This window comes from Atractosteus spatula, chromosome 1 (genome assembly GCF_055471065.1).
Source record: "Atractosteus spatula isolate fAtrSpa1 chromosome 1, fAtrSpa1.hap1, whole genome shotgun sequence".
Lineage (NCBI taxonomy): Eukaryota > Metazoa > Chordata > Actinopteri > Semionotiformes > Lepisosteidae > Atractosteus > Atractosteus spatula.
This window is the reverse complement of record NC_142706.1, coordinates 51,973,455-51,996,504: the sequence shown is the minus strand read 5'-3', so window position 1 is coordinate 51,996,504 and position 23,050 is coordinate 51,973,455. Positions and strand designations below refer to the sequence as shown.

The 23,050-nt window shown below is 38.4% G+C and overlaps 2 protein-coding genes across 2 annotated transcripts in view; both read left to right on the top strand.

Moving 5' to 3' along the window:
* LOC148841250 (uncharacterized) overlaps positions 1-5,062 on the top strand; it is a 47,277-nt gene extending 42,215 nt beyond the window's left edge. Inside the window, exon 11 of the mRNA XM_088913649.1 lies at positions 3,406-5,062. The gene's annotated coding sequence lies outside the window, so the exon portion shown is untranslated. The remainder of the gene's footprint in view (positions 1-3,405) is intronic.
* Positions 5,063-16,439: 11,377 nt separating this feature from the next.
* The window catches only part of frem3 (Fras1 related extracellular matrix 3), a 65,657-nt gene continuing 59,046 nt past the window's right edge, over positions 16,440-23,050 (top strand). Inside the window, exons 1-2 of the mRNA XM_088912071.1 lie at positions 16,440-21,468; positions 21,929-22,018. Of these exons, the coding sequence (XP_088768197.1) occupies positions 16,440-21,468; positions 21,929-22,018 (5,119 nt within the window). The remainder of the gene's footprint in view (positions 21,469-21,928; positions 22,019-23,050) is intronic.

The window sequence follows — 23,050 nt, the reverse complement described above, 5'->3', positions numbered from 1 at the left end:
TTAGAGAACATTGATGAGCTTAATCTTCAATTTATGCCTGATTTAAATGTGTTAATCAAGTAAATAGCATATATTTTGTTTTACCAAATACTTTTAGTCCAATCAAGGATCTTATTCCAATTAACAGGACAGTGATTTTAAAGATACTGTAATAGCATCTGTTAACATAGGTAACTTTGGATATCACAATTACCATCACTTTCAATATCCGCTTTATCCAGCTCAGGGTCACGGTGACCTGGAGCCCAGCCCAGCTATCATTGGGTTCAAACAGACACAAACACACACACACTCTTACATCAGGGCCAATTTTACAAAAGCAACTCAACTTATCAGCACGTTTTTGAACTGGGGAAGGAAACCGGAGCACCTGGAGTAAACCTATACAAACATGGTGAAAACATAAAAACTCCAAGAAGATAGCACCCCAGAAATTTAACCCAGCCTCAGCCCTGTGAGGAGGCAATGCTAAAATATTTTAAATATGTTTTTGTTGATTAATATATATGTTTCTGTTATAATTTTTGATTAATTTTCTCATACTCCTTCTCTATGATTAGGGTAACGTAAGAAAGTTAACTTGTGATTTTTGTTTCCCAAACACAATAAGCTGAGTTTCAGATCATGGGAAGTTGTTAAATCCCAAAGTATATGTGTTTGGTTTTATTTCAGCAACAGGTGAATTTTGAAGCTAGTTTAAGCATTTTAAGAATATTAAATCAATGAATATAAATTTTCTGCTGCAGGTGCTGTTCATGAATTATAAAACAGAAAACATTTACACATTTAAATAAGACCCTAAATATTCACACTTTTGGGACTTGTTAATAAACAGATGAGTAAACATTTGCATGCTTTAAGTAAAATAGGAGAGTTTCATAAAAAATAAAAGATGCTGTACTTCAAAGAAACACAAAGCAACTTTATTAAGAGAAAGCAGTGCTCAATGAGTTCATTGAAACTAGATATAGTTCCAAAGGAAGAATGTGTCATACTGGAATCAGATTAGTCTACAATTTTATCCAGCATCAGTAAATCCCCATTGGAATGTCTTGTCTTTCACCAGCCAACTCTTTCCTGGGTACTTTGACTTGAGATAGGTATCTGTCCTTTTTGGGTCTGCTTATCCTGGTCTTTAGACAATGGGAGACAAGACGCTGTTTGGTTTAGTTTTACTTTTGCTTTGTGTTATAGAGTCATGGCATTATGGAGATGTTCTGCCCCATAGGTTGAAATTGCATATTCCTGCGGGTCTGATGATAAACGCTTGACTGCAGCTGAAACTAAACTACATTTGTTTGTTCATTTTATGTTACACATGATAGACTTTACTGTAACACAAAGAGAGCCCAAGTCATTCCTCATTTTGTAAAGACAGGTGTTTATTAACTTGCACCAAACAATCAAGCATGCTTCATTCTTGTTTTTCTATTACAAACCTAAAGTTGGAAAAAAAAACATCTGCATGCCTCTAAAATAAGGTGTTTTCATTAGTATCCAACATCCAGTACAAACCCAGCCATAGGAAGCTATTCTTTTCATGCTGCTGTTTTGTCTTTCTTACTTAAGGACAGCGTCTTAGTTAAACCTGGATCAGTTTAAATGCACAAGATAGATCTAAGGAATCCCATGCTGAGAGAAGTATTCTGATGTAGTAAAACTTCTGGTTCTTCTAGAGTTCAGTCTGCTCACAAAAACATCAGTGTGAGGTACTAAGGTTATGATAAGACACACAATTACACCTCAATATACTAAAATCAAATACTAAATTAAGATAGTCTATCCCATACTGTGAGAAGTAGGCAGGGTGATGATGGACAAAACCCAAAATGCAAGAATAATCCTGAAGTATGTAATAAAGATAAAACACTACTACTCAAAGCACTTCAAAAATAATGGCTTCAGTCTCAGAAATATGTAGGATGTTTTCATTTTCTTGTTAGTGGATCAATGATACACGCTTTATTAATCTATCAACAATTTTGAAGAGGTTCTTATTTTCCTGGTATTTATTGTTTGATTTTCCATAAAGTCTATTGTGCACATCTTTGTGTAGGCCCTCATAAACAAATGGAAAAGCAGGAGAACGACAATAACCTCTCAAAAGCTGTAATAGCAGGACACCCTGAAATCCTCTTATTCTTCGGCCTGGAGCAGAAAACCAAGGACAAGGTTCTTTGGAATGTTGGTTCATTGTCCAGATTGGATGTTTTCGTCTAGTTTTGATTACGTGTTGTAGTTCCAAACAACATGCACGCCTACCAGCTTCAACTTATTTGAGGGTTACCGTTTCATAATCTTATGATTCTGTGACTCTTCTCAATTGTCAAAACAGACCGACTGTACTTGAAATGTACAGTACATCCCTACTTGCATAAGGATCAGTGTGTGGTTACATTCTACTGTACATTCTGTTTTCCTACAGTTTGTATTTGATTGTACAGCTTATTTGATGGAATGCTTGTATCAGACATGTATGATGTTATTCAGCATGCATGATTGCCTTTGATTTATGGGAAACATTCATTCATTCTGGTAGGCAGGGGATCTTTGTGGTCTAAAAATAGAATGATTTTAAAAGGACACATTTTAATAACTATTTTGTATTATTGCGACCTTCTGTAAGAGTTACAAAGTCTCTGAACCTACGTCTATCATCATTCTGATCTGATTCAATAAAGATTAAGCTATGTAATTGTTACTGGTCTGGATCAATATGTAAAATAAAAGAAAAAACAAATATATGACACTGACAAATGATTTATTTATGGTCTTTTTGGGAGAGCAGAAAACACAAAGGAGAGTAAGAATGAGAGCCCTGTAAGGTCAAAAAGAATTTGTTGGGTTTTTATGGTTAATAATAAATGTGTCAGTTGCTATCCACTAGGTCATAACTAATCTTCAAACAGATGTCATTCTGTGGGCTGTGTCAAGGGTTGCATTTAAGGAGACAATGGAGGAAGTAGTGGCTGGCTCAAAGGTGTGCTGGTAATGCAGTTTACAACAGTATGGCACATCGATGGATAATGTTGCAGAAGGCATCCTGGGTCTTTCTTCTGAACAAGTGGCCTTTGTTTCTGCCACACAGTAAGAGAAAAAAACCTGGAGTTCAAAGAGGCAATCTGAAAGTGTAACATACTGTTTCATAAGCTATATGATTAGAGTTTTTTATCTTTTAAAGATTTTTTGGGGGTGATTTTGACCATGCAGTTTTTCAATCTCTTTTATTAAAAATGCAATGTTTGCCTTAGTATTACAGTGATATCAGCAATCCTGTTAAACATTAGACTATTGTGTGTGTTCCATTGAATATGTTCTCAAAGAAATATTTCAATGTCCCAAGGACACTTTTACAGTATCTTTATGCATAACACGTGACAAGTAATTGCTGTTTCTTCCTTTCAGATGCAAGAAGTTGGTCAGGTAGAAGATGCCCAAAGAAGAACGCGTCCAGGCAGTTGTTTGTAAAGGAGACTGCAATCTGTTTTTTATTTCAAAAAGATATTTCATCACTATTATCCACTCAAGTGATTGATAAAAACATTACAAATTTAATCTTACGTTGTAAGGAAGATATAGATCGCATGTGTTCGGCTTTCACTCGTTATAATCCATGTGGTGTGACTCAGGAGTAATGTTTATACGTTTTATACATTTTCTTAAAGAATAATAAAAAATGGAATAATTCTATCAAAAGTGAATATTTTATGAATTATGTTTGTATCCTTATAATATATATCCTGTCAGGATATTGATTATGTGACGTTAAATTATATCTAAAACCATTTTGTGCTCTCTTTCTCCTGTGAATGTCACATGAATTGACACCAAAACTAAATGAAACCTTAGTGTCTCCTTCCTGCTCTGTAATGGTGTAATATTGTACTGTGCTGCAGGATAAACCTTTACAGCACAACTACTAGCCCCACTTATGGGGAAGTACAGTAGAAAGTGATAGTAAATTACTCACACTTCAGTGACACATATAGTATAACCGTCTTACATGGACTATTTTGACGGTAAAACTCACTTTATTGACCTCCTTAAATGCATAAAAACAAAGGGCTGTCCCAGCCACTACCGTTGCAAGGAGGGCTATCAACAAAGTTGATAACATCTTACCCTACAAATTTCTCAACTTCAGAACATCGGTCGACCTTTTCAGTCTACTGTAGTGGAATAAACTAATGTACGCTGTGTACAGTATATAAACTAAAAGCATACCTTATCAATAATGCTCAAAGTACATGTTTTATATATACATGCCTGTTATGTGCATCTTTAGTTTTTATTTCTTTGCACTTATTCAACATTTTGACATGTATATTCATATTAACTGTGCCACATTATTAAGAACCTTGATGATAAACCACATGAAGACACTTAATAGGTCAGCTGTTTTGCAGGTAATTATCTAATCAAATGAGGCTGCTTAATTGGTGAACTTTGCCCACAGGTATGTGGCAAAACCAGCATGTCAGTATTGTTATTTCTTCATTATTGGGCTTCATTGGATTTATTTCTTGCTTACAGGATCATTGGCATTATTCAAAGTTGGTGTTTAATTGCAGAATAATATTTTGTAGATGCTTTTAGCTGCTTTCTGTTTTGATTTGTAGTTGTATGAACTGGTGGACTTTACCAGCTTCTAAAATATCTTTTATGTATGTTTTTTGAGTAATGCTGATAATATGGGTTTTATTTAGGATTTGTTCTGTTATTCCTGTCAGGGTCTTGGTTATGTCACATGTTAAACTACATTTAAGACCCAAAGGATACTTACTGTGTATTTGCTCTGTGACTTTTGTGTTCAAGCTGCACCATGTTTAATTGTTTATTTTCCCAATTTTCCCAACAATTTAGAGCTGTTTCGTCTGTCAAAGAACAAACGCTAGGAGATTATTTTAACAATTCATTTATACTACTGCAAAAAGTGCACAGTGTTTTCAAAAACTATTTTACTTTTGTATATAGGTTTTTATTAGACATGTATGTGGAGTTAACCAGAAAAGTATCTCAAAATAAAAATACAGTGCTATTTTATGAAGCAATGCAAAAGAAATCTCCCCCTTCCAAGAGCCTGTTCATTTTTCTTTGTTGTTTTGTGGTGCTTAACGAAACTCTTCGTATAAACTGATCTTTGGAATTAAAGTAACTTACCGCTAGCTAAACATAAACATCTCTAGAGTTACCTTAGGAACAATGGGCTTTTTCTGCAATACATATTGACAAGTCATCTAATCAGGAAATCTATTTTTAAAGTTTTGTTATCTAGTAATCTGGAGCTCAGATCATTCTAATGAAATCAATCCTTAGACAAGCTTTTGTGTCAGCATCATTAAGGACCTTTCTGATTTGCAGGTTATTTACCGTAGCTGCTAGTAAGACATGACCATGGATAGTAAGTGCCTGTTCTGCCATCATAAATCGGCACACAACAGCATGTGCAAGACAAAGCCCTCGGAGGATTATAGAAGATCTCTCCTGCTAATGCTAATAGAAGATGTGAACAACCTACATAAAAATATGAACATTAATTAGCATTAAGCTGACTTTGGCAATTTAACAAAGTTACCACATCATCCAAAATTTTCTGGATCACTTGGGAATCACTGTTGAAAATTCAGAAACACACCCCAGTCATTTTCCACACTGGAAAGGCTCATGACACAACATGACATCTTACTTCAGAATGGGCAGGTGTCAAGGGAATGTTTTTGATTTACTCATGTTTCTTAGCAAGATTCCCTTAAAATTCCCTTAAGATCTAAAAGTAGATCACGAGAGAGAGGCCTTCAGTTCATCTTATTAATACATGTTGTTGCACAAACCTCAACCCCCACCACCTCTTGTGTTGCTCAGAGTACCCTACAGAGTGGGGCCAATCTTTTAAAATAGCTGAAGGATTAGAAAGGCGGAGATTTATATACAGGTATGTATGGTTTACTTTTACTCTTTGGTTTGTCATTTTACTGCCCATGAAAGACCTCAGTTAATGCAGAGGATACAGTCAGTATTTTCAGACCTTTATGTACAATACAATGGCTTTTGTATGGGTCATTATTTATATTTCATTTTAATTTCAGTTTTAGAAACCATACTATAAAAAGAACATTCTAACCTTAGAAGAATAGAAGCAAGAATAATTACAGGGTCTCAGGGGATTCAAATATACGCAGATTAAAGGAACCAAATGTATTTAGTCGGGAACTACAGAATGGAGATGTGACTCAAGTGTATACAAGGGATATATTGTAGATAGATTCTAATCAGGGTCCTCTTACTGTATCAGTAGCAGAACAAATAGAAAGGGACACAATTGGAAAACAAAAGGTAATTTAGAACAGTGAAAAAAGAAATACTTCTTCAGAAAAAAAGAGGTGTGGGTATCTAGACCAAGCTTTCCAGTGTGGTGCTTGAAGCTCCACCTTTGAGCTCCCTGGTGGAACGACTGGATGAAATTTTAGCTTCACTTAGCTGCTAAACTACTAAACGTGCAAGAAGTGGCTGAATGGCCTCATCTCATGTGAAACAAAAAAAACTGCAAACAAGACAGGTCTTTCAATTTACAATGATCCATTCCTAGAAAAACAGCTTGTGAATAGAATTGCAGGAAAAGGAAATAACTTAAATGGCTTTAAATGTTGTCTACTAGGCAGCAAAGTTTGGAGTGAAGTATGATTTCCCTGTTTCCTTGCTCTAAGTATAGTGTTTAGAAAACATCTTTTTTCTGCTTGAATATTTTGTTAACACTGAAAATAACATCAGCACAAGAGACAGCAGAGAAAAATATAAAACCTAATGAGTGAGATGGGACAGTGAAAAAGTTAGTCAAGCAGGATTTAAAATCATGCCTTTTGCTAACAGATTTTGGCATGTTTTGCCACGTGTGCATACAAAAACTATTTTTTGTTTCAAATCAAAACTTTGTGCACATTTGCCATCTGTCCATTTCACTTTCAGATATGTTGGTTGTGAAAGGTACAGCACAAGTACAAACACATTTACCTCAAAGTAACTGTTAATAGACAGGAATTCCCTGACAGTTGACCACAAACATTTAATAGTCAAATATTATCCTGTTGAGTGAAGTTTCTCAAACATCATTGGTCAGCACTCACTGTGCAAATATCTACAACATTTTTCTGTCTACACAAAGGAAAAACAATTAAAAGTATTTTTAATACAATTCTCTGATGTGCTAGTTTCAGCACTTCTAATGTATATTGTATTTCTAATGTACTGTAAATAAAATGCAAAGTAATATTACAATGGAATTGGATAAAGAAAAGTGCATATTAGACTACAGTATATCGTTTTTAGAGAAACCAATAAGTCAAGATTTTTCCAAGCTCTCATCAGAAAGGAGAATGAAGTCATTGAAGTTAGTGCGTGGCTCTTACAAACCAGCTGCTGTTTTAGTGTTAATTTCAACTGTGGAAGCTCTTACTAATTCAAAACTAATTCAAAAATTAAAAAAAATGTAACTCCAAGAAGTGGGAATATGGGAATATGGGAATATCTAATGGGGCTTTTGGTTTTAATATTAATTATAGGTGCTATGACAGAATTAGATTTCATTAAACTATAATAAACAATCTGAATTGAATTTCATACAAAAAATATGTCAACTAATACCTAGCTAGGTTTATATATAAACAAGATTCTTATAATTTGTAAGTATATGAAAATATACATAAAGAAACATTTTGTATGAAAAAAAAGTAATACAGTATATTACATTTTTACACTTTCCTTTTCGTTTAGCCACCAATATTACCTTAATTACTGACTTTACTGATTTAAAACTGACATCCATTCAATTTATACAAATTTTATCCTTTTTAGCTGTATCAAAAAAATGTTCTTGGCAAGGCGGAAAGATCAGATCCTAATTTGTTTGGACTTTGGACTAAAGGGATATAGTATATTCTATATTTAAATGAGTTTTCAAGACGTGTGTTCAGATCCTGTAATAAACATAATTTAGTGGACTATGTCTTCTGGTGGGTTGATTGATGGCACTGGAGCACTGGATTCACTGTCCACTCTACTGTCTGGCTGGAGTTTATACAGCATGACCTCCCCATGTTCACGTGGGTTTCATCCGACCGTCCAAAACCATACCGGTCAGTTAATGGGGTTCTGGGAAAACTGGCCCTGATGTCGATGTGGGTTTGTGTCTGTGTGTGCCCTGTGCTAGACTGGCGCCCTGTTCAGGGTGTATCCTGCCTTGTGCTCCTTGCTTGCAGGTTAAGCTTGGCTACCCAGCGATTTTGAATTGGATGAAGCAGTTAAGAAATGGGTGGATGTCTTTTGGTGTATATTTTCAGATGCATTTGCAAAATGTATCCTATAAGAAAGAGAATTTGAATTTTGAGATGGGCTATGACAAGGAAGTCAACTGTTTTAGTTAGACTTCTCGGATAGGGCTTTATTCAAGCACTATATTGAGCTTGTTTCTAGGGCTCTGGTTGGGCCTGCAACAGGAGATAACAGGGATTGAGAGCCAATGGAGTGGAGTTGTTTAATCCACCAATAAAGTAGTGAAATGCAGCTGGCAGCCTGGCCACAGTGACAGCGAGAGGATTTTTGGAATGTGTGATATGGATACACGCAGGGGCAGGATGGGAAGATGCCAATGGGCACAGAGACGTAGGATACCATTGCTCTTCCAGATTCCCCTGAACCGGATCCAAAGGTATTAGGTTCTTAGAATCCTCTATATATACAGTATGTGTATTTACAGGAGCACATTATCTGAATGCTACTGTAAGTGTGAAAGCAAAGAGAAACTGGTGCCTTCTTTCAGCGAGCTATTCTAAGGTAAATGATTTTAGCCACAAATGATAAGCACAGAATTATTTCCTCACTGGCATTGAACACTTCACCCTGAACCTGTGGTTGGATTTGTAATGTTGCACACCCCATATACAGTACAATGGAACAAAAGCTTAAGTCATTCAAGTAAAGCGTTTCTGTTGCATCTGTTCCATCCAAAATATTCCACAGACTCTTCACTTCAAGTGCTGTGCAGAAGTCATAGATACTGGACTTTTCACTTAATGCTTTCTAATGTTTTAAACTATCAGTTAATTCTGTGTTTCGTAGTAGAAAAGCAGCCTTTTAGATTTTTGGATGTGGAGAGAAACAAACGTTAGTGCCTAGGAACCCCTGACAACAACTTGCATATATGTGGTTAGAAATTTGATAGATTAGCTACTACACTACACTACTACACTTCATATTCTCTGCTCACATCCAGTTCACTGTACCTTCAATTGTTGTGATCATAATTTTAAAGATTCTGATCAACATGGATTAAAAATTGTTAAATAACAAGCATGTTTTGTTTCAAGCTTGTCTGATTTGTTTAGTTAAGAGTCAATGTCAATGTAATAGTAGAAAACACTAGTGAGGATTTTGAGGAAATTCCTGAGTCTTACAATATACTGTATATGTACTATAGTAACTCCTGATTTTGACTGGGGTGTCTAATACTATAGCATTATCAAGGTTTATGCTATAATAATGATGGTGGTAAAACTCCAGTGCACACTTTAGAATGGCAACAAGAAATCTGTTCTGAGACTCAAGGTGGGAAAAGAAATTTACCAGGATGTGTGCCGATAGTGAGAGTGGAAATCCAGCCTGGGAATGAAGACAGAGGGTCACACGCTCGGAGCTGTGTGGATGAGTGCAGTGGCTGTAGGTCATACAGGAGTCTCCACTCCACACTGCTTGCTGAATGCAGTCTACCAAGGATACCAAGAAACCTGCAGACCAGCTACTAAACATCTTAAAACCATCTGGGTATTGATATTGTCATCCCTAAATCCTCATAAGTTCATCAGTAAATGAAAGTAGAAGAGTAAAATGAATGTAGTCTTCAATGTCTAGAGGGAAAACAAACTATCCCCTTAAACTTGTCATCAGCTTCTATTATTTTGTTATATTACCACATGATTATTATTTTTTTTAATATTCTTATTAATATTGGTCATTAAAACTAAGGCACATACAGTATGTTAATTTAATTAATTGCAGGATAATTCAGTTTCTTACAGATCATTTTAAAGTCTTACACAAAGTATTTAATTCACTGATTTCTCCCTGTTTTTGCTCTCTTAGGGAAAATATTTAAAAAAAGGGCTATGTATCCATTCCTCCTCCACCTTACTTCACTGATTAGCTGAAGGCCATGATCATTTTGAACTTTTTTCCATGCCTGTTAAAAGAACTCAGGTACAGTACTCTGAATTTGGATGAGCAGCACTGTATGGTTTGAGCAACACAATTCACAATTATTCCAGTTACATGGGAGCAACACTATACATGTAAATTTGAATTTTATTTTATTTCACCAGTGACCACTGTAGGAGAGATTTTTCTACAATTTGAAGACAGCATACAGTACATGACTTCTGAGTTGTTTTGCTGCAGTTTTCTTTGTTGATACTTGTTCTTGCCCACTATATACCTTCCTCTCGTATGCATGAACCAAACTGCTATTGATGGATGACGGCTCATCAAAATAATTTTCTGACACAGTAGTTATTTAATTATTTTTGGACATTGTTTCATTGTTGTTATAATGTTTTAATAAGAAGCATATTAACATAAATTATGACATAGCTTTTCATGACAAACTGAAATGAGTCCTGTAAAAGAACGAAAAGAACGATGTCCCACTGCTATGTTGTGATCCTGTAAACAATTATTGCTCCATTTTATGTCTTTAATATTAATCCAAATATTCTATATCATCAAAGTAAGGGTTTCAGTATCTGGAACAGTACAATTATCAGCAGCTCATTCTAAGTGAATCCATGGAAAGATGTGGAAAGGATGACAAAACATTAAACCAGACCATTTCTTTCTATAACCCTGTAAGGTATTGGTTACTTGGTAACATAGTTTAATATTAAGTCAAACTCAAAACTTAAAGGGCATAATGTCATTACTATCAGCAGTAGCTCTTATATTGCATTGACACAAAGTTCACTAGATGCCTATGTTTCAAAATCTGAAAAGATTGTTCAGATGAAATAAACTTGTGCTTTTCATATATCCAATATCCATGCACTGTCCTTCAGGAAGGATACATGGAAATACCTCCCTTTATGTCCCATAAATCAACTTGACAGCAATGTGCCTGTCATCATCATCTTCCCCAAGATGGGAACTAGTCTCTGGGTAGCTGAGCTGAATTTGTCCTGCTGAAACTCTGCTCCCAGGTCCTGCTGTGTATTGACCTGCGCGTGAACAGTAGAGCATGCCCTGAGCTGGCTGCTTAACAACATATCTCACATGTGCATTCATGTTTCAAATGAATGATCTATTAGCACCAGCACGTTACCTGTGTATGAAGAAATATGTGGAGTGTAAATGCACAATAGTCCAGTTTATTCAAGATCAACAGAATTTTGATTAAAACATGGAAAAGAGGCTTGGATGAGAAAAAGGGGTAGGGATACAAAACAGTAAGAACACATTGGTTTTCCTAATTTTTATTTCACAATAAATATAAAGCGAGAATTGCGGTCAACTGTTTAAGGCAGTGTAGAAAATACATGCTTTTCTTTGGTCTCTGTAATACCTCATATTACTACTTTTTATGTTCAGCATTTAGTAGAAAGATGAGGCAAAGCCAAAAGATTAAAAATATGTTTTCGGCAAGAGAACATGGAGAGCCTTGAATTAAAAAAAGAAAATAACAAGGGGGACACTAGTATATAAAAAGATTGGTTTGTTTGTCTCTATAGTTACGCACTGCATGACTTGAAATGGCTTCCAACTGGCAGTAGAACCTGAACTTATTTTAGAGATGTAATAAAATTACTGGTTTGAGATTTATAAGGTATCCTTAGTATTTCTTGTGCTACATTTGTGATTCTGAGAGATGATAAACAGGGGTTGCTAAGTACAAGAGAGTGTTTTCTGATAAACAGGATGCTTCTTTCCCCACCATTATAAACAGAGTAAAGGCAACATAGTCGATTGTTGAATCAATGACCTCTCCATGGATTTTTGAATTACACTGTAAGTCCCCTACACTATAACATGTTACACGACAGTTTTGCAATTTATCTTTAGAGGAAAATATCATATATCTTTAAAATGTGCTACATATTTCTTCATTCAAATGTCTGATAGGAACAGGGACCTACTGTAGGACAGTTTTTTTAAAGAAAAGCAATTGCATCTGGAATCCCACTTATAGATGGGAACAACTGCTTTAATTTCTCATTTTAATCCTTCATGACAGCTCGCCTTCAAACACAGCCATCAGACAGAATGAATGGACTCTTTACCTCCAAGAGGTTTGTGTTCCCTGACAGATAAATTCTTACTGGTCTGTCTTTCTTTTTACAGACAACACAGACTTGTGTTTTCTGTGCAGCAAATGTGTTAGTACTCCTCTGTATCTAGGCTGATATTTTTAACAAGATTTTATTTGTTGTTGGGTTTGTACGTAATGCTCATGGTGCCATTGTCAGCATAGGAACCACTAATTATAATAAGGTTACCCATCTGCCCATATCCCAGAAAATGTAAGAATACAACCAATGGGGAATTGTTAGGGTGGGCAAATTGAAATATACACAGATCAGACTGCTTTATAATTGAATTCCCTACAGCGGTCTCTTGCAAATAAGTATTGTTCTTAAATGACTTATTTGATTAAATGGAGTTTGTAATGAAAGTTCGGAAGGGATGACAACAACCAAGTTCAATCAGACTCAGCCGTCAGTAATAGCAATTACTCCCGATGTCATTTCCTCTCCTAAAACACAATAAATAACTATGTGATCCCCATCTCTCCCTCTCGTACATCTTTTGCATCCCATCTCCACCCCACCTCTGCCGCTACCCCTTGGTCACCCTGCATGGGGGTCCTGGCCTCCTCATCCTTTAGCCAGGAGGACAACCCTCAGCCAAGCAGGTTAAGCCAAATTTTGACTCCATAATCCTTTCATGACGCTTTCTTCTTGGGTGTTGTTAATTCTAGTGAAATAATAATTTTTAAAAAGTGCTTTTAAACACCTCACAGTCAGAAGGGGTCCCATTTTAACCACCTCTGAAGTACATGTGTGAAGCTCAAAGGAAATATTGCTACACCATCTCCAAGAGGGAACACTAGATTGGTCAAATTATACAAGTGTAGAGTGGAATCTGGTCAGCACATACTTTTACAAACAGTACCAACAATAATGACCAAGTAGACACCTCACCGTAGATTCTCGTCTGAAGGATAGCACTTCCTTTAGCACAGTATCTCCTGCCTTTATCATGGGGCATTGGCATTCAGAAGAGCGCCACCTACTGGTCTGCCAAGCCCATTTATATCTCCCTGGGGGCTCTCATCCATGTGCTGATCAGGTTCAGCCTTTTCTAGCTCCTGAAACCTGATGAGAAACTAGAAAGTGGTTTGAAAAAAGCTGTACCTGAGTATTTAAGAGCAGTGCATATAACACTCTCATATGATTGATCATGTAGTTATGAAATGTAAACAAGATGCTTGCTGGATTAATGCTCTGAAGTATAAATATATATATATATGCTCATTTTTGTCTGTCTGCACTTTCTTTGAGTTCCTAACTGACAACAGTCAGGACCTGAACAACCGGTTCAGTGTCTCAGATACATGATATACTTGCTATGTCTCTTGACATTGCATTAAATCTTAACATGTGGATGGTTTATGTGTGAACAAGCCACAGTCTGCCAATAATGCAATGCTAAGCATTTTGTGGCAGACATCCAATAGGCTCAGGGTGATATTCAAAGTTGAATTTGAGTTCTTTGGACAATAAAATAAATTGAAAAAAACATCTGTGCTTAGGAAAGTATTCTTTAATTCCAAAACATTGCCTATGCTGATATTCCACCCATCCATTAACCAAAAGGGAGACTATACCAGAAGCATGGTGTGCTAGGAGGAACTGAGAGACCATGCCTGGATCCCACCCCCTTCTCATGCCTAACCAGCATGTCTTTGGGACGTGAGTCATGACAAGAGCACCTAGAAAACACCCAGAGAACTCCATACAGACTTTCATGTCCAGAATCAAACACAGGACACAACACTGCCACGTCACCACATCAACCTACAACAAAAATGCCGGAAATACAACAGCTTTTGAAAAAAAAGTTAAGTTCTCTGGCCATGTAAAGTAGCCGTGCCAAAAAGTGTGGGGTCTCCAGATTGTAATGCTTTTCAAGTGTCTTTATCCTTTGTAATGGTTGCAGCTGAGTTTTGATGCACTTGTGTGAGGAACAAAATGAAAATCTGTGGAGAAGGTCTGCCTGATTTCTGCTCTTGGAAGTGACAGTTCAGTGTGACAAAGTGAAGCAGTATGGTTAATCACCATACATCAGACTCCCTGAAAGACCCCACTGTTCACATGAGCCACACTGTGAAATTACTATGGCAGTCACCTCTGACATATAAACTCATAAACCAGACTTCAAAGTGTCATTTGTGATAAAACTGCGATCCACCTGGAAGGTAGTTTAAGACTAATACAGTATAATAGAAACAACTTTTGTTACACATTACAATGTCACCTTGAAGCAACACTGAATCTTCTTTGCAGAATCACAAGAACACAAGAAAGGTTTAAAATGAGAACGTCATTCTTTGTCATCTAGTTATTGGCATCTAATTGAACTAAGTATTTCATCCAGCTTTGACTTGAAAGAAGGCAGGGCAACACATTTAACAATGTGGATAGCTGGTTACAGACCTCCATAGCCTACATCTAAACAAGGAGATAAGAATGTAACAAAAACAGTCCACAGAGTAAAAGGGCCAGTTTTCCCAGAAATCAATTAACCTAAAAGTATGTCTTTGGGAGGTGGGGGGAAACCAGTGCACTCAGAGGAAACCCACACAAGCACAGGGAGAACACACTGCACGCAGATTACACCACAGAAATTGAACCCAGTCCAAATACCACAAGGCAGCAATGCTAACCATTGTGCCACATTGTCACCCAGAAATAATAATATTCTGAATTACCGATGATGTGAACGGCATTATTATGTGGCGTTAAATTTTGTGTAGTCTTAACCATCAACCATTGAAGGCAGGTAGTTACTGCACCTCTTTATTTTACCAAAAGAGGGCGTCCAAGTCAGCTCTTTCTCTGCTTTCAAATCCAGCTCGAGGGGGGGAAACGAAGAGGTTGGATGTTTATTTAGAAACTAAGATGTTAATAAAATAGATGTATTTGCACTCATTTGTTAAATAATTACCTTTTCTATGGTTGCTTCCGTCCACACAAGCTGAACTACTGCACGATTCTTATCTAGTGAAAATTAAACTCAAATGTATTTAAAATTTTAAATATCTAATTTCCGTGATGCACTTCGTGGTGGAACTATAAAGATTATTTTTTGCAAATAGCCGATATATACAGACTATGAATGTGGCTATGAATATACCGCTATGAATTAATAAAAAGTTTCATTTTATTAAAGTAAGTTATATGAATAATCTGTATTAGTAAAAATATGCTATTTATTTTTTGAGACCGCCGTGCACCAACCTTTACGCCTTGAATGTTTCAATAGTGTAAAGCCAACATGGTTCCTGTTGCAGATCATAATCCTTGAAGTTAGATTTAATGTATTTTTTAATAGAAAAAAAACCCTTCGTTTTCCTTTACGTAATACACTAAACTCTAGTTCCACCTAGATCTAGTTTAAAAAAAGTTAAATTAAATACTATGGTTGCCTTTTAAAAATCCTAACAAAAACACTGGACATTTTTTTCCACCTGTAATTCTAAAACACAGTCGAAAAGCCGTGCAGAGGTTTTGTGAATGAGTGGAATCCTATCCGAGGCGCAGGGGAGTGGGAGGGAGATAAGGAATGCGATTCATTTGCCCAGTTGGAAACTTGTCGCTTTTTATGATAATGAATGAAAATAGACAAACCTTTACAGACAACGTTTTGATTGATTGATCGATAGATGAAGGGAGGATTAAATAAACGAGCAGTGCTTTTCCTGACCTTGTTTTTACGTTTGATTCTATGAACAATGAAAGGATCCCTTTTTGAATTTAGGAGGTGGGGGGTTAAAGAGAAATAATATGAATACTTGGTGCTTTTCAGGGAGTAGGGGGCTGGGTGTGTGGAGTGTGAGCTGGGCTGTCCAATGCGCTTTCTTTAATTAGCCATGGGATAGGAGGTATCTCCATGGGGCTGTCAGAGGGTGGAGCCTGGGGCTGCCAGGGGCTACTGGTTAAGTATTACCTGCAGAGCTCTAGTGAATTAGAAGAACACTTGTCCCATGTGTGTGTTGAAAGCCGGAGGAGTGAGGGAGACAGAACATCCTCCTGCAAGACAGGGTGCTTTTTTATCATTCTGATAAACCAACTGAGATAGGTTGGATTTGAAATATACAGATTAAGGGGCAACTAGCAGTGGATATGGCTGGTTGTCTGCAGAGGACTGGGCTTTCCAAAGCTGTACTTTTAAAATATCTCTTTGCCCTTTTTGCACTGAGCTACAGTTTTTTCCCAGCTGAAGGGGCAGAAAACTTTGATCCAGCTTTTTTCTTCGGCCCCAGGCCGGGACCTAATTCTGAGTCCATACTGGTGGCCAACAATGGAGTGAGGGTACCTTTTGGAAGATCAGTCTATTTAGACCCAATCAACGACCTGGTGACTGAAGTGCAGCCTGGTGACCGGTGCTACATCACAGTGCTGGAGAACGACCCCCTGGCTCAGAGACCTGGAATGCTGTCTCCAAAGAAATTCCCCTGCGCTTTTGGGGCAGAGGAGGTGAAATACACCCACTTTGGATCAAGAAGCCCCAACAAGGACAGAGTGAGGCTGCAGTTAAGGTATGATTCCCAGACCGACACCATTGTCATTCCTTTCATGCTGGAGGTGGAAGTTGTTTTTCAGCAACTGGAGATTTTAACCCGCAATATGCCTCTGGTCGTGGACAAGCTGAATGGCATCAGTAATCCCATTGACAGGAAGGGCTTGGAGTTTGCTTATGATGGCAGTGCTGAATCATGCAAGGTCACCACCTTGATGAGCGCAGGAGGTCTCCCCAGGTATGGCTCTCTTTTAAATCACACTGCCAATGGGCAGATGATTGACTGTGATGAATTTGTAAACTTGGGTATTCGCTATAAGCATACCTCCACCACCAGCTCGCCAAACAGAGATTACATCCCCATGTTGGTGGAGCTGATGGATAAAGAGGGAAACATTGTCAAGCAGGAGCATTTCCAGATAATGGTTAGAATCAAAGAAGGGACAGAAAACACCCCCCCTAAGCCAAGTTTTGTTGCTATGATGATGATGGAAATTGACCAGTTTGTGATGACAGCTATTACCAGTGATATGCTGGCTGCTGAGGATGTTGAATCTGATCCAGATGACTTAATTTTTAACATCACATCACCCCTGGGCTATCAGCAGGGGTACATTATCAGCACTGATGATCAAAATCTGCCTATTACATCTTTCTATCAGAGAGACATCAAAGATTTGAAAATAGCATATAAGCCCCCCTCTGTAGATTCTGATGTGGAGAGAATTTTTCAGATAGAGTTTGAAGTTGTTGACACTGAGGGTGCTGTCTCTGACACTTTTGCCTTCATGATTGTTGTTAAACCCATGAACACTTTAGCTCCAGTCGCAACTAAAAACACAGGACAGCTTCTGTTTGAGGGGCAGTCAAGAGCACTGTCAAGTGCCCAGAATTTGGAAATCAGTGATGAAGATAATCTTGAAGACGTGAGAATTACTGTTATTGATGGCTTAAAGCATGGTGAATTAACGGTTTTAGGAGCCAGGAGGAAATTTTTTACCCCTGCTGATTTGGATGCAGGTGTTGTGGTGTACCAGCATGATGGCAGTGACACTTACAGTGACAACATCATTTTCCGTATGACTGATGGCACTAATGAAGTTGAGTTTTTGTTTCCAATTACCATTGCACCCACCGACGATGAACCCCCAATCATAAATGCGAATACTGGGCTGGTGCTGTTCAAGAATGAAATCATGCAGATTTCACCATTCATTCTAAGTGCAACTGACATTGACTCAGAGGACTCGACCATTAAGTTTATTGTAGAGCCTCCCTATTCAACACTTGGTGAGCTGCTGCTGCGCCAAGCAGAGCAGCCTTCAGATCTGTCAAGCTGGAAATTCAGCGAAACGGACGAGATGTTTGAACAGGTGGTGACGGAGTGGTTTCAGCAGGATGTTCTGGACGGAAAGCTGTTTTACCGTCACATTGGACCCCACAGCACCACCACTGTCATGGACCAGTTCATCTTCCGGGTCCAGGATGATAACGACCCACCAAATCAGTCTGGGGAGCACACTTTCACGATTAAAATCCATCCAGTGGATGATCTCCCCCCTGAACTTTATCCAGGCACTACTTTATATATGGCTGTGAAAGAGTATGAATTAACACACTTTAAAAAGAAATTTTTACGCTATACTGATCTTGACTCAGATGACAGGGATCTTAAATACAGCATAACTAGACCTCCAACAGATACGGATGAAAACAACCCAGTGCCACTGGGGGATATAGTTCTGACTGAGAGCTCTAACATTGTCATTACTGAGTTCACACAAGCTCAAATCAATCACCTCAAAGTGGCATACAAGCCCCCAGATCAGGAACTGGGCATCACTCCAAGAGTAGTGCAGTTCAATTTCGTTGTGGAGGACACTGCTGGAAATTCGGTGGATGGGGTCTTCACAATTTTCTTGCAGCCTGTTGATAACAAGCCCCCCCAGATTACAAACACAGGCTTCACTGTGCTCGAAAGAAACACATACATAATAACTAAAGCAGAACTTGATGCCATTGACCAGGACACAGATGATGATAAAATTACATTCACTGTGACACAGGCTCCACGGTTTGGTTTGCTGCAATATTTGGGGGTTGATATGTCAGTTGGAGAGACATTTGTGCTGGAAGATATTGCCAATGGCCGCCTTGCATATATTCACAGTGGTGAAGAATCCACCAGTGACACAATAAAAATTGATGTCAGTGATGGGTTCCATGAACTGCCTATCATTATTAAAATTACCGTCAAACCAGTTGATGATGAAACACCAACCATCATGCTCCCCGCTGGCCTGCTGGGCTCCTCAATTGATGTTCTGGAGAATGGAGCCACAGAGATCACTCCCAACGTTATTCAAGGAAGAGATGAGGACACTGACGACCTCATGCTCACGTTCATTGTTGAGGAACCACCGAAACTAGGTGAAATTATGGTGAATGGTGTGTCCTCTGAAAGATTCACTCAACAAGATATCATCAATGGAGCTGTTGTGTATGCCCACACAAGTGGGGAAATCGGACCTTTAAAACAGCACGATTCTTTCAATCTTACCATCTCTGATATGTCGAATGAGTGGGTGGTTGGTGGCAATAAGGTCCAGGGTGTCAGGGTGCATGTTACTATTCTCCCTGTGGACAGCATGCCTCCAGTTGTCAAGGTTGGTGATCAGTTTACTGTGCTGGAAGGGGAAAAGAATGTCATCACACTAGCAAATATCCAAGCTGAAGACGTGGACACCGAAAAAGATGACATTCTGTGCACCATCATAGTCCAGTCCACTTCTGGCTACATCGAAAACATATCTCCAGCACCAGGATCAGAAAAGTCCAGAGCAGGTACTGCCATTACTGCTTTTAGCATTAAAGATGTCCGCCTGGGACATATTTACTATGTGCAAAGCATTCATAAAGGTGTTGAGCCCGTTGAAGATAGGCTGACTTTCCGCTGTTCTGATGGCATCAATTTCTCAGAGCGTCACTTTTTCCCTATTGTCATTATTCCAACAAATGATGAAAAACCTGAAATATTCACTCGTGAATTTGTTGTTATGGAGGGGATGAGTCTTGTCATTGACACACCAATTCTTAATGCAGCAGATGCCGACATTCCAGGGGATGATCTTCAGTTTGAAATAATTAGCTCTCCCAAACATGGCAATATTGTTCAGCAACTGACCACAGGCACAGTCCCCGTTATTCATTTCTCTCTTGAGCAGATCAAGGAAGGCTCTAACATTGTCTATGAGCATGACGATTCTGAAACCAAAGAAGACAGTTTTGAAATTAGACTTACAGACGGAAAACACACTGTTGAAAAAAAAGTCCTCATCATGGTTATTCCTGTGGACGATGAAACTCCAAGAATGACTATAAATGACGGGCTTGAAGTTGAAATTGGGGAAACAAAAACAATAACCAACAAAGTCCTTAAAGCAACAGACCTGGATTCTGAAGACAAGACTCTGACCTATATTATTCGCCATGGGCCAGGGCAGGGCTACCTTCAGCGCATTACCAAATTTGGAGAAGTGGTAGGAAACATAACCCTGGAGATGAACTTCACCCAAGATGAAATTGACAAAGGATTGATTCAGTATGTTCATACAGGACAGGAAGGGGTTCGCGACCTCATGAAGTTTGATGTCACTGATGGCATTAATCCCCTTATTGACCGGTACTTCTACATAAGCATTGGCAGCATTGACATGGTCTTCCCCGATGTCATTAACAAAGGTGTGACCCTTAAAGAAGGAGGGAGAGTAACTCTGACCACAGATCTGCTGAGTACCACTGACATTAACAGTCCTGATGAGCACCTCAGCTTCAGTATCACTCGTGCTCCCAGCCGTGGCCACTTGGAGTGTACTGACAGCCCTGGTGTTCCCATAACCACCTTCACCCAGCTTCAGCTGGCAGGAAACAAGATTTACTACATCCACACATCTGATGACGAAGTGAAGATGGACAGTTTTGAGTTTGAAGTAACAGATGGCTACAACCCAGTTTTCCGCACTTTCAGAGTGTCCATCACTGATGTAGACAATAAAAAGCCCGTCCTGACTATCCACAACCTCGTGGTTGGGGAAGGGGAGGTGAAGCTGATCACCCCCTTTGAGCTAACTGTGGAGGACCGGGACACTCCAGACAACCTTTTGCGTTTCATCATCACTCAGGTGCCAGTCCATGGGCAGCTACTGTACAATGGCACCCATGCTGTTACCACTTTCACCAAGCAAGACCTCAATGAGAACCTCATCACCTACAAGCATGACAGCACAGAGACCAGCGAGGACAGCTTTTCCTTCACCGTGACGGATGGTACTCACACAGAGTTCTATGTCTTCCCGAACACCGTCTTCGAGACCCGCAAGCCCCAGACAATGACCATCCAGATCAACTCTGTTGACAACGGCGTCCCTCAGATCGTCGTCAACAAAGGGTCTCCTACGCTCAGGATTCTGCACACTGGACACCTGGGCTTTCTGATTACCAGCAAGGTCTTGAGGTCCGAAGACCGGGACAGTCCACACAAGGTCCTCAAGTATACCATCTCTGAGGCTCCTCTGCATGGCTACATCATCAACATAGCTCTTGGGAATGACAGCATCAGAAGCTTCACCCAAGGTAAGCATTTATTTCAGCTTTTATAGATGCATATCAGAATCTGTAGATCAGAGGCACTAAAATGATAATAAAGAAGATCAATAGGGGAATTTGGATAACTCGTAGAACTGGCAAAGGCTCTTCAATGTTTTTTAAGCATCATTCAATTTGCAAAGAAATAATTTAAAATGACTAGAAGAATACCAGTATGATGTTTTTCTTATGAAAATATGATCAATTTCATTAAGAGTGTCTGATGACAGGACATCACTTAGAACAGTCTAACTGTTTTGTACCTGAGGATGATATTTGTTCTTGCCCTTTGCTAAAAAAGGATATCAGTTATGGAAAATGAGGGTTGTAACAAAACCTGAGTGTAAACTTTGGAAATTTTAAGTACTTGGTATTGACTGAACAGGTACAGCTTTTCTACAAACACATTATCTTTAAACTATGTGTCTGTTTCTTTGTGTGTAACTAGCTGATATTGATGATATGAAGATTTGCTACGTGCTGAGTGATGGAGAAAACGCTACAAGTGATATCTTCTACTTTACAGTTGATGACAAAGGTAAACCACTTTAATCTGACACATGGGCTTAAGTTCTGTATTCTATAGCCTCGCATAATTCTTTCCCTTTTTTTCTCATTTTTCCGTTTTTAGTCTTTTCGTGTCCAAACATACAAGAAATCGAGTAAACTTAAATGTGCTGCAGCCCAGAGCTGTGCATTGACTTGGCTATCTAAACACAGCACAAACATGTTTTGTTTTCAGTGAGTAAATGAGAGTCATACTCCTCCTAGCTTGGTGTCATCAGTCATTGCATTGTGTGTATTACAAAGCTAGAGCTTAGTTTTTGATGATTGACACCCTCTGCAACAGTGAAACTTGGCTCTTCACTCTCGGCACTGACGAGGGTGGCCAGTTTAGGACAGAAAGGGGAGGGCACATCCTCCAGACTCCGTGTGGGTATATGCACTCACAAGAAACTCAAGTAATGAGAATGCCTGATTTCTATCTAATGCCTGATTTTCTGTTAGTGAACATTCTTCCACCATAATTTTGTTAAGTGTTTCACATACTGTAGGACATAAACTTGTTGTTAACATTTTCCACTGCATAGAAAAAAGTTTTTGTTTTAGTAGGTGTTGTTACCATGACTGCAAATAACATGATTCTGCATACTTGAAAACAAAATAGAAGGAAATGTTGGAAAATATCTGCTTTATTTTTTTGCTTTTATGTTGCAAATTGCTCTTTGAATGCACTGAATTGTTCTCAATAGTACGTTAAAATTGCAGTAAGAAAAAGAGCTGTAAATAAAATGCAGGTTTATGCTGCAACATTCTTAGGCTATGTTTTTAGAGCCTGAGATCAGTGCTGAGCAGGGGAGAAAATGATTTAGTATAAACTTTTTTCCATGAGCATTCAAAATTCTTTGTATCATTAAATTGCTGATTTGTAATATTAGTAAAGAACAAGAATAAGGCATCCCAAGCAGGCAGCAAAAGAATGTTTGGTAACACTTTGTAGCAAGGTTGAGTGATAAGCTTTAATACTTTACTAACTTTTACCAGACAGTGAACATACAGTACTGTATAT